At 57.3% G+C, this 12197-nt stretch overlaps 1 protein-coding gene across 1 annotated transcript; it reads left to right on the top strand.

Annotated features, from left to right (window-relative positions):
- Nucleotides 1-2606: 2606 nt before the first annotated feature.
- FEZF2 (FEZ family zinc finger 2) lies at nucleotides 2607-4616 on the top strand. The gene is made up of 4 exons (XM_074152285.1): nucleotides 2607-3404; nucleotides 3519-3653; nucleotides 3770-3902; nucleotides 4354-4616. The coding sequence occupies exons 1-4, from the start codon at nucleotides 2607-2609 to the stop codon at nucleotides 4614-4616; spliced, it is 1329 nt and encodes a 442-aa protein (XP_074008386.1).
- The last annotated feature ends 7581 nt before the right edge of the window (nucleotides 4617-12197 follow it).

Consider the following 12197-nt stretch of genomic DNA (forward strand, 5'->3'; position numbering starts at 1 on the left):
AGCCCCAGTGTTTATTGTGTGGGTGAGCTGTTGAGCGGTGCTTGAATAAACTGCAATTAGGGTTAGATAGAGATTAATTAACATGTGAGTGGCAAGGTGTAAAATAGTTCCCAACCCTCCACTCAGTATAATCTGCAGGCGAGGAAAAGAAGTTTGTGGAGGCTAATTAAATACTTTGCTAAAGCCGGCGAGCCCCGGCAGCGAGCGGAGCCCAGCCGCCGCCTGCCCGCTGCTCGCTGCCCGGCGGAGGCGCGGGCTGGGCGGGCAGCGCGGCTCGGCACCCCCGGGGCTCAGCCGGGCTCTCCCGCAGCCCAGCCTCCGCAGGCGGCTTGTGCCGGTGCCTGTGGCTCTCCGCGGTCCCGTCCCACGCCCTTTCCCCAAAAAAGCGGGACGGTTTCCCCCCCCCCCCCCCCCCCCTTCCGTGCTGACCCATCGGACCCTGGGGCAAAGAAAGGATGGAGCGGGCAGGGCTGGGGGGAAGCCAACACCTGATGCTGCGGGCGGAGAGACATCCCACCCCTCCACATCGTCCCTCCGGGGCAGGGCGCTCCCCTCCGCCTGCCGGCAGCCCCCGGGGCGGTCGCCGCTTTTCAAAGTTTGTTTCTGGAGCGTGTTGTGGTTCGCAGGTGAAAAAGCCTGTCTGCAAACAGCCGCCAGCGAGCTGCCCCGGCGGGGAGAGGAGGCGCGGCTTTGTCAGCGCCGCACAAAACCCCCGAATTCCTCCAAACTTTCTTAGGCGTGCTAGGGAGGCGGAAAAAAAAAAAATATATATATATATAGGGGCCTTTTCATTGCTTGCTTTACCTCTGGTCAGGCTCAATCTAAACCCTTCGCTTCCCCCCCCCCCCCGCCCCCCGGCCTCCCCCGGATAATCCTCCCCTTTATTTTAGAAACACACAAAACCAGGTTCCACGCAGCGCTATAGTGGCTACAAGTGAAAGAGAATTGAGCGCCCTGAATCGCTGGGGGAAAATTGGTTCGGCTGAATAGCCCCGGCGAGGGACGGGGCGGCTAATCAGGGCCAGGGGAGGTGCTGCCGCTGCAGCCGGGCCCCCCCAAAACAGGTGGGCACGGGACTCTCTCAATTACCGCGTCCTCGCATCTGGGGTTTCTGCAAATCCTCCCCTCCCGCACCAAGTCGTTTTAATTAGAGAGGGGAAGGGAAGAAACCCCGGCGTCCAGGCGCTATAATGCAGCGTCGCCTATTTTGGGGAGGGGGGGAGCAAGGCGGGGGAGGCACCACCAGGGCTAGAAGGGAAAGGGAGAGCCACCCGGCTGCCCCCCGGGGAAGCGGGCGCCTTTCGGGGGGTGACAATTTGCAAAACTCCCGTTCGCAGCGCACGGTTTCTTTTTTATTATTATTATTTTTCTTTTTTTTTTTTTTTTTTTCCTTTAAAAAGCGAAAACCCAGCCCTGGACTGTACTCCCTCCGCGTTTATTTAAGGCTAATCACCAGCTACCCTGAGAGGGGAGGGGGGTGGAATTAAACTTAGTTTAATTAACATTAATACACTGTCCTAATTAATGGGTTGGCTATTAATTTATACATGCTGGGGAGGCTCGCAGATAAGTGACAATTTATTAATTATCTTCCAGCTCGGTTGCAACGGAGCTGATTGCAGATGGGTTGCCAAAATAACTCGAGCATGGTTGCGTGGTAGTTGCTTTCAGGAAAAAAAAATTCATTCTCCCCCTTCTTAAAAAAAAAAAAAAAAAAAAAGAGAAGAGAAGAAAAAAAAAAAATCCTCACGCTCACTCGGAGTGGCTCTTCTAACCCCAGCAAGAACTGGAGCACTCTTTTCCACCCAACTTGTGAATCGCACTTGCCTTCTAATTTGCCACATGCAAAACGATTCCTCTGCTTTGCAAGTTGCTTTTTAAGAAGGGAGAGAGAGAGGAAAAAACCCAGCTCGCACACGAGCGATTTGCGCGTCTTAAACTGGAAGGAAATTGTGCGTGGAGGGGGGGGGGAGCTCCTTTTCCTCTCTCTGCCCCAACCCACCGCGCTCCAGCCCGGCGCCTCGGCTCGGGGAAGATCCATGGTGGCATCCCCATGTCATTCTGCTCGAAGTGACTTCATGTGATGTCAGCTTTAAATGTACGAGACCGTGATCTGACGCTCAGGAAGATGTTTGCTATCAAAATGTGACTGTGGCCACACTGAGCTGCTTGGATGCGTCTCGCCGGCACTGGGCAAAGGTAAGTGGTCCCAAGGCGAGCCCCACCGCCCCTCGCCGTGCCCCCCGCCCCTGCCCCCGCATTTCCCGGACCGCGGCCATCGGTGGGGCTGGGCTGGGTGGCATTGGGCTGGGGGAGGTTTTTCTTTTTTTTTTTTTTTTTTTTAAATACTAACAAGGTCTAGCTTGCATGTTACTTTAGCGTGTTCCGCTTAATGAGCAGTAATCTGGTACCCTACGTGCCATTGTTCTTGGATATGTTCATTTGAATGTAAATAGGGAGGGGGTGCCGGGGGGGGGGGGGGGGGGGGAGGTTGGGGGAGAACAAGGTGCTTATTAAATTGATTTGTCTCCTGGCTTTTCTGGAATGCAGAGCCGAGAGCGGGAGCGAGTCGCTGCTCACACCAAGTTCCCGCACGGCGGAGCGACATGGCGAGCTCGGGGTCGCTGGAGACGGTCATGCCTTCTTCCTGCCCCCGGCACGACGGCAGGGCCGCCGCCGCTAACCCCTCCAAGACCCTGGCCTTCTCCATCGAGCGGATCATGGCCAAGACGTCGGAGCCCAAGCCAGCCTTCGAGCAGAGGCACGGCGGGCCGGGGCCAGAGCCGGAGCCGGGCAAGAAGCCGCTGAGCCTGTGCTCGCCCCTGCCCTGCGTGATTCCCATCCCGCCGCTGGGCTACGAGGTGCCCTCCAAGACTCTCCTCAACTACTCGGAGCTGTGGAAGAGCAGCCTGCGGGGCGGCGCGGGGCTCTGCAAAGCCAACTGCGGCGTCTGCTGCAAGGCAGAGCTCGCCCTGGGCCAGCCCAGCGGCCGGCTCATCAAGCCGCAGGTCATCCATCAAGCGGGGGCCGTGCCGGCAGCCCCCCGCTCCCTCTACTATTTCAACTACCTGGACGCCGCGTACCACCCGGCCGACATCCTGCACGGACAGCTCTTCCCCGCCGGCCTGCTGGGCGCCCCGCCGCCGGGGGGGCTCTCGGCCCACCAGAAGCTTTTCCTGCTGGAGAACGCCAAGCTGGCGGGGCTGGCGGCCGAGAAGCTGCCGCCGCCGCCGCCCTTCGCCCACAAGGAGCGGCTGCCGGGACACCTGGACCAGGTGATGAAGGAGGCGGCGGCGGCGGAGCGCGGCGGCCCCCCCAAGGGCCACGCCAAGCTGGGGGGCGGCGGCGGCGGCGGGGCGGCGGAGGGCAAACCCAAAAACTTCACCTGCGAGGTCTGCGGCAAGGTAAGGGGGCCGCCGGCAAGGGGCGCGGGGCGGGGGGGGGGGACGACGACACGACGGACGGGACACCGGGGGCCGTGCCGTGCCTGACCTCGCCTTCCCGGCGCTTCCCCGCAGGTGTTCAACGCGCACTACAACCTCACCCGCCACATGCCGGTGCACACGGGGGCCAGGCCGTTCGTGTGCAAGGTCTGCGGGAAGGGCTTCCGCCAGGCCAGCACCCTGTGCCGGCACAAAATCATCCACACCCAGGTAGGTGGGGGGGGGAGAGAGGGGGGAGTAGCCGGGGTGCGGGAGGCGGCGCCCCCCCCCCCCCCCCGCCCTTTCCCCGCAGTCCCCCCTGACCGGCCTCTCGCCCCCCGGTGCAGGAGAAACCCCACAAGTGCAACCAGTGCGGGAAGGCGTTCAACAGGAGCTCCACGCTCAACACCCACATCCGCATCCACGCCGGCTACAAGCCCTTCGTCTGCGAGTTCTGCGGCAAGGGCTTCCACCAGAAAGGTGAGCCGGGCCGGGCCGAGGGCCCCCGCGGGGCCCTCGCCCATCATTAGCGGGGATTAAACGCGGCGAGCCCTGCCCGGCTGGGGGACGAGCGAGACGCGGGCAGAGCCGCCGCCGCCGCTCCCAATTACTTTCCCTCTAAGCCGGGCCGCATCGCCGGGGACTGCTGACGGTTCCCCCTAAATGCTTTTTAAATGAGAGGTGCCGGGCCTTGGTCCTAATCCAGAGCCCTCCATTTGCCGCGGGTCAGCGGGCTGACCCTGCCTCTCATTTGTGCCGTGCCAGTTGCGCGCTGCTCCGCGGTGACACGGACCGAGTTTGACAAGTCGGACGGGGGTGCGGGGGGGAGACACTTCCTAATAGACACCCCCCCACACCTCCTGCCCTACCTTACCTGTGTACTCTGTACCCTCGGTTAACCCCCTTTTCCCACCTTTTTCCTCTGTCGCAGGCAACTACAAGAACCACAAGCTGACCCACAGCGGAGAGAAGCAGTACAAGTGCACCATTTGCAACAAAGCCTTCCACCAGATCTATAACTTGACTTTCCACATGCACACCCACAACGACAAGAAGCCCTTTACGTGCGTCACTTGCGGGAAAGGATTTTGCAGAAACTTTGATTTAAAGAAGCACGTCCGAAAGTTGCACGACAGCGTCTCCAGCGCTCCTCCGCCGCCGCCGCGGGACCCTGGGCGCAGCGGGCAGAGCTAAGGGCCCGGCGTAGCCGCCCCCCCCCCCCCCCAACTCGGACCTGCTCCACCGGGCCAGCACTATTTATCCAAACCAGCCTTTGCTTCTCTGTCTTTTCCCCAGCGAGCTCAGCCGCCGGTAGCAAGCGATCCCGAGCCGCAGTTGTATATAAGAGGAATCTTATTTAACGGCGCGTTGCGCCGCCGGAGCGGGCCAGGAGGGGCCGGGCTGGCCGCCCCCCGCCAGGACAGCGCTCTTTATACGTGTCTGTAAATCTCCATTTTAAATGTACGCCCGAATAAGTGAGGAATATATATATATATATCTATATCTATCTATCATGGGACAATAAACCGGCCCTTCGCAGGTGTCTCATTTCCCACCTCGGCCCCGGTCCGAGCGAGGACCGGGCTGAACGGCGCTAAATGTATCTTCCCCCGTGTAAACGCGGATTGCGGGAGCTTCGGGAGCCGGGCCGGCGGCGCGGAGCCGGGCCTTACCGCTCCAGGGCCCGTCGAGCGCCCCGGAGGAAACAAAACGAGGGCGGGAGGGAACCGGGCGGCTTCAGACGGCTGCTGCTCCCTCGGGAAAGGGGCAGCGCCGGTGCGGGACCCACGGCCGGCAGCGCGAAGGGCGGCTCGGAGTTTCCCAGCGCCGCTCTCCGGGGTCGGTTCATTACGGCGTGTTTAAGCCGCTCCTGAATGACTATCTTTCCCTGCATGCAGATGAAATGATCTCACGCTTGCTTTCCGAGTAATGACCCAAATTAAGAGAGAAAACACAGACCCTTCAAACCGCATTACATTAATCTAATCACTCCCAGCAGGCCTCAGAAACTCTTTTTGATCAGAATATGGATAATCAAGTACTTGGATTACACTAAATATTCCCTTTTCATCTCCCCCCCCCCCCCTTCACTTTTAATATGCAAGTGTCTATTCCGGCCACGTCGTTAGGAACAATATTATTCTAGCGGAGAAAGGAGATGGAGCCGGCCGTGCGTGTGCGTGCTGCTCGGGCCGGGTTTGCCAATGAAGAGGGGAACGAGCGAGGCACCAAAATGCCTGGCGACGGCGTAATGGGGAGTTCACCTTTCTCCGCTTAATTGAGTGGTTAAATGGTGGGAGGCGAGGACGAGCACAGCTCGGCCGCTGAGCGCAGGAACGGGAGGCGACCCCTCGCTCTGGCTTTCTGTATTCATTATTGGGCTGCGATGCTCCGCGCTCCCCGAGGAGCGGGGCTGGGACCGGGGGGCTGCTGAGCCCCGTGTTCCCGCCGGAGGGACGGGGGTGACTTCAAAGTTTTTCGGGGTGTGCGTTTTTAAGCTCCAGAAGTAGCGTTTTGATGGTTTGGGCCGGGTGAGGTGCGGGAAAGGATGCCCAGAGATCGTGGCAGCGAGGGAAGATCGTGACGGAATTTGTTAAAAAGATTTTGGGAGAGTTTCAGGTTAAAAAGAAATAATAATAAAAAAAAATGCAACTCCCGTCGCCGTAAGTCACCGCTCTGGGAAATGTTGACGGGGAGCTGGGGACCGTCCCCCGAGCGAAGGGGCTGTAGCTCAAGCCCTTGCAGAAGGGTCGCGGGTGCAAACTGAGCCCGGCTTTCTGGCCGCCGCGACAGACGGGGCGGGATAGCCCGCGGGCCGAGGGCAGCGGGAAGGGACACCCCCCCCTTATCCTGGGGACACTTTGAGAGGGAGGCCACGGCAGGACCAGGTGCCAGAGGAGGGGAGCGGGGCACGGCGAGCGGCGTGGCCGGCGGGGTGTGCGGCGTCGGTCCCACTGCCAGATCCGGGGGAAGCGGGGCTTCCTCCGCACCTCGAGCGCTGGGAAGAGGTGCGGGCTGCCAGCCGGGTGCCGAGAGCGGGAGCCCAGCGGGGCTGCGGGCCCCACAGACAGCGTTCCCAGCCCTCCTGATGGGCGACACAGTGCGAAACCTGCTCCCGGGAAGGGAATTAAAAAGGGGGGGGGGGGGGGGGGAAGAACGCGCTTTTTTTAATTTTTTTTTTCGTAAAAAGCGACGTTGTTTACAGAGCCGTCTGTGAGAGGGGGAGCGGCATCCTCGTCACGGCTAAGGGCATCCTCGGGGCACCCCGAAGCGCCACGCCGGCCGGGTTTGGTCGCCTCGCCCCTCCTGGGGAGCTGTGGGCAGCCCTCCCCGGGACGGGTGTCGCTCCTGCTTCCCCCGGACCTCGGACGCACTGGGAAGGGTCCACCGCAGCGCGCTGGCCACCGGCCGGCCCCGGCCCCCCCCCCTTCCCCGGGATCTCACCCGGATCTCGGCACACACAAGCCGCAGATCGCGGGGGAGGGGCGGCTCTGTCAGACACACACACGCCAGAGACTCCAATTATCTTCTCCCTCACAAGATGTTTCTGCTGTCCACGACTGCTCACACTTCGGCACTCTTGCCAGCAAGCCTCAATAATAACACAAAACCCGCACGCACACACACACACACACACAAAAAACACACCCCACCAACCCTCTCCCGGCGCCGCAGCCGCGCACACAACAGATTGAGCGGTGCCGGTGCCTCGGGGGGAGGGTTAGAGGTGCCTCCGCGCACAGAGAGACGTGCCAGCGCCGCCGGGCTTCCCTCCTCGGCCCTCCCGGCCCGGCGCCTCCCCGGGACCGGGCGGCACCCAGGTGCGTCCCGCCGGGCACCGGGAAGCGAACAACCCAAAGGCAGCTGCGTTGCCCTTTTCCCTGCACTCCGCTCTCCAAACGTCTGAGCAACCAGTTTGCTGCTAGAAACATGTTAATTGCCAACGGAGCTCATTAAGGCATGCACATGCAAAACACAGCGAGGGAGATTAAATGGACAAAAGCGCAATAATGAACTGTCAACAATCGGACCCATCTACACGACCAGGAGCACTCAAGAATGAGGCATTTAGAGGCAACAAAGGATTGTCTGGGACAGGAAGAAAGGACGACCTAGACTTTTGTTTAGTCAACACAATTGATTACAAATGAGAGATTAACAGGATAGCTTCAGAGTTTTTTTGAAGGAGGCAGAAGAGAAAAGTCCAATTAAGTGCACCGAATGTTAACTACATTGATTTCCACGGCCAGCCCTAGAGAAATTCTCATTAAACCATCCCTGGCGATCCCTTTTGGAAAGTAATTTGTCTCCCTGATGGAGCAGAGAAAGGGAGCCGTGTAAAGAGAAAGAAGCGCTAGTTCTTGGCACAATGAGCTTAGGAGACACACTGGAAAGAGCCAAAGGGGGAGTTAATGAGCATCTGACAAGCCGCTTGGACCCGGGCCTGGAGAGCAGCGATGAAAAGATGGAATTGGCCAACAACTATTCTTTATATCAAACATAAAAAGGCCAATCTGAAACAGGGCTGCTCAAAGCTGGTGGGGAAGAAAAGAAAGGCCCCCACTGGGGGGTGGAGTGGAGGGCTCAACTGCCCCATTGGGACGGGGAGGAAAAAAAAAAAAAAAAACCAAACCACAAAACCCAACGCGCTGGCATGTTCCTCTCATGAGCGAGCAGAGCTGCCGGACCTCGGCACCAGCCCCGGCCCGGAGGCGTTTGCACATCCTGGCTTCACCCCACACTGCCCCCCGGGAAAGGGAACCCCACGCCAGCCGAGCTAGGTACAGTTTTAAGAGGCTATATCCCGGAGAGGGAGATCACCGGCCAGCCTAAATCACAGTCCCCCCGGCTCTCCCCAGGAGGCAGCGCACCCTCGATACCCGTTTTCCCCCTCCCTGGGGTTACACTCGCCCACCTGCACCGACCCCCCCCGGGGACCGGGCACCGCGGAGCGCAGCGCAAGGCAGCGCGCCTCCTCTCCCCTCGTGTAGACATAGGTCGCTCGGAGGCTCTTAAATCAGATTAGAGCTCGTTAATAACAATTTTGGCTTAAGTCTGTATTGACTTAGGTTTAGGAATGGCTTAGCACTTTCGCTTAAGTCAACACTACGGCTAAATTGACACATGCCTTTCCCCACCCGCCGGGTCCTCACGGATGCCCAGGTGCCCGCAGGACTTGTTCTTCTCCCGCTTTAAGCCGTTTTACAAGACTATTTGCATTATTTTAAAGCGATCCCACCGGGCCTCGAACGTGCCAGCCCAGCCCCACGTGCCATACACGAGGGTCCCCCCTACAGAAGGGCTTCCGAGGGGCCCTCCAGCGTCGGGGCACTGCTGTCCTCCGGGCTCTCGCCAGCCCCTGCGGCCCTTCCCGAGCCATCAACGGTGCGGTCCATACCCCCTCCCTAACACCTCCCCACCTCTCTCCTCAGGCCCCCTCTAACCTTTCAGATTTGGACTCCAGACACCCCCCAGAGAGCTAGGGGCTGTGCTGCCACCCGTGCCCGGGCTCCACGGAGAAAGGAAGAGACCAGAGGCAGCTTCCCTTGCAGCCGAGGGGAAGGCGGCACGGTAGGTCCCGGTGAAGGCATCGCCCTTCGGCCAGCACCAACAGCGGCCACGGCGAGAGCTACTGGCCACGTTTGACCCCAGGAGCGGCTGCATGCAGATGGGACAGCGAGGGGACAGGTAGGCCTAAGGCTGAACAGGCAGAGGGGAAGAGACAGACACCCACCACCCGGCTGGGACATGGTCACCCCACATCTTTCCTCACCCAAGGGCTTCTGCAGGAGGACCTTCACGCTGTGGGCAGCTTTACCCCACACCATTCGCCTTCCTACTCCTCCTCTTGCTGCTACCAAGCCCACCTTCTCCCGAGCTACCAGCCCTACCGCCCTCCAGGGCAACCCCGGTATTGCAGGTCCAGCTGACCAGTGCCCAACACCCCCACAAGATCTTCGGTAAAGACACAAAAAGAGGGAAAAACACTCTTACCAGCTCATCTCTACCCTTCTCCTTGACTCTTCCAGGTGAACCTTCCCCTCCTTTTTAACCTCACTCCTGGCCCACTCTCACTGCTAACGCTGCTAAAGCCGAGGGCTCGCGTTCTTCCTCTTTATCTCATTTATCTCTTGCAATTGCTTAATTGCTTAATCACAGAAAGGTGAGCCCAACACGTGCCCTAACTTAAAAAAAAAAAAAAAAAAAAAAAAAAAAGGTGGGTGGGTGTATTTGGACTTTACCGCTCTCTATTTTGGACCAGGCAACCTTTGCTTGCCAGGTGGCTTGCAGGAAGCCCCCATAGCTGCCCTCTGCTCCTCGACTGAGACTTTTCAGTGTGGGTGCTGAAAGTCACCGGTGCTCTTAAAATCCGGTAAAATCTGCTTTAAAGTGATTCCGGTAAGAGCGTGTTTAGTCACGCAAAAGCCTTGTTGCCCTCAGCGGGGATGGGGACAAAACGCTGTCAAACACGGAGCGCGGAAAAAAAAGGTGTTGTTCCAGAGTTTATAACCCCGAAACAACACAAAACTTGACTTTTTCTACAAATACTTTAATCTCCGCCGCCTTCTGCGTTTGCAGAAGACCCAGGCTGATGAGTAACTTTAAAAGCGATCCGGTCGGGGGGCAGAAGTACTTCCAGCCGATGGGGTAGGGACTGGGCACTTCGCCGGACCCGCAGCGCTGCGGCGTAGGGCAGCACCGCGGCTTCGCCTCTCCGGGCTCCTCGCCCAGCCTTTGGGAGCGCTCCTGGCCCCCTCCGGGCCGCCCCAGCCCGCGGGCAATACAAACAAAACCGGGCCACGGCGGTGGTAAACGCGGCTCTGCCCCGGCAGCTCCGGCCGGGAGCAAATCCCTCGCCCAAACTCAAGGGGGATGGGCGCTTTGAACCACTTGGAAGACCGAGGCCACGGGAGCCAGATATTTCCCCAATAAATATGGGTAGGATTATCCTTTGAAGGGCGCGGGCGTTTCAATGGCACAGGGAGCACCTGACACCGCCTTCCCAAAGTCCCGCTAACTGTCTGATACTCCTTCTACCGTCTTCCTCCCTGCTGCCAGTTGCCAAGATATTTCACATAAATAGAAGCTTTCTGATTTATAATCAGCCTCTTCCTTCTGATTCATTATGTTAATGAATAGAGATATTACCAACATTGGATTATCGCATCACTGAATGAATCCAGCAAAAGAAAGCTGATTATAGAGAAAAAGCCAAGTGTACCCGGAAACTTAATAAAAAGAAACGTCCGAGAAATAGTGTAAAGCGGCTGCACTTGTTTAAGCTCGCTCTAAACATCGTTCACAGATGATGAAGGGATGCGACAGCTTCGTTCACAAATACCAACCGTTCCCCTATGGATTTACGGATACGTTTTCCACCGTTACGGTTATTATTACGAACGCTTCCAAGGAATCAAACCCGCTGCCCAGAGCTTCCCTGGGAACCTCGGCGGACGCACACAAGGTGCTTCTCTTTCACTTCCTCAGCAGCCCCATCGCCCCCGAAACGGCCGCCCCCCTGTCCTTCCTCCCACCCAGCCCTTCCCCGAGCCCAGAGCTATCTCGTTTCGCACTGGGAAACGACAGAAAAATGCTCTATTATTCCCCCCCCCTCCTTTCTCCCTTCCACACAGCTGCTCGGCTGGGGCTTTCCTCAGCTGGGAGCAGCCCTACCCCTCGGGCAGAGCCCCGGGGCTGCCGGGGAAGCGCGCAGGTTAGACGGAGCTTAACAAAGCTGCGGGCGTGTGGGTCGCTCCAGCAAATGATCCTCCGGAAGCTTTTATGGAGCAACAGTTAGAGCACCGTGAACGGAGCTATTGGGAACACATACAAACTAAATGGGTAAAGAAATGCAAGTCTGGAAACCAAAATTAGGTTTTCCCAACACCGCTGTGAGGCAGGTACTAATTTGCTGCGGCTTCAAGCTATGTGATTAGTCAAGGAGACTGCAATTTACTTACAGGACGGCAAAATTTTCCTTTTATTAATTTGCGATATATTCGTAAAATAATCTTACGGCAGCTGGCTCTGCTTGAATCTGTTTCAAAAGTGTGATGTAAATACCGTCTCACACTATTTTGTTGCCTATTAGGGCTCTCTGGTAGGTGATACGACTGGGAGTAAGGAGAAAGAACACCACACATTTATTTTTAAGATCATCATCACTAGTGATAAAACTTAGGGGAAGAAGCGAGCAGACTTCCTATCTGTATGCGTTAAAAACGTACGCAAAGAAACTCAAATCGAAAAGATACAACTGGAAGACTACATACACAGCGGGTACAATTTAGGGCATTTTCAAGAGCTGTTTCAGCTGTGTTAAAAAGGAGCAGCAAATTCCCAATTTAAATCACCCTATTTACAGCAAAGACAAAGAGCTTGACACCGCGGGAGGATGCACTAAAGAACCGTTCTTTTTTTTTTTTTTTTTTCTTCTTCCACCTGTTTCCTTCGCAAGGGTTTAAATATCGCTATCCATATCTTGCTAGTAATCGCATCGCTGAAGTAATTTAGCACACAGCTACTGCGAAACAACAGGAGGAGTGCAAATAATCGATCCGGGCTTCATCACATTTGGATTTTTCAGCAGTAAACTTCTGAGATTCTAATCTTCACTCAGAAGATTAGTATTTCACATCAGTGTCAGAGGAAAACAAACACCATACCTAAGCAAAGTATTTATCACTGGCGTAATCACTGTCTATGCACTTGGCTACAGCATGCACCAATTTACATCCAACTCGTACGTGCAATAACACTAAAATTCAAGAGGCA

This window comes from Numenius arquata, chromosome 8 (assembly GCF_964106895.1).
Source record: "Numenius arquata chromosome 8, bNumArq3.hap1.1, whole genome shotgun sequence".
In the NCBI taxonomy this organism is placed as follows: Eukaryota; Metazoa; Chordata; class Aves; order Charadriiformes; family Scolopacidae; genus Numenius; species Numenius arquata.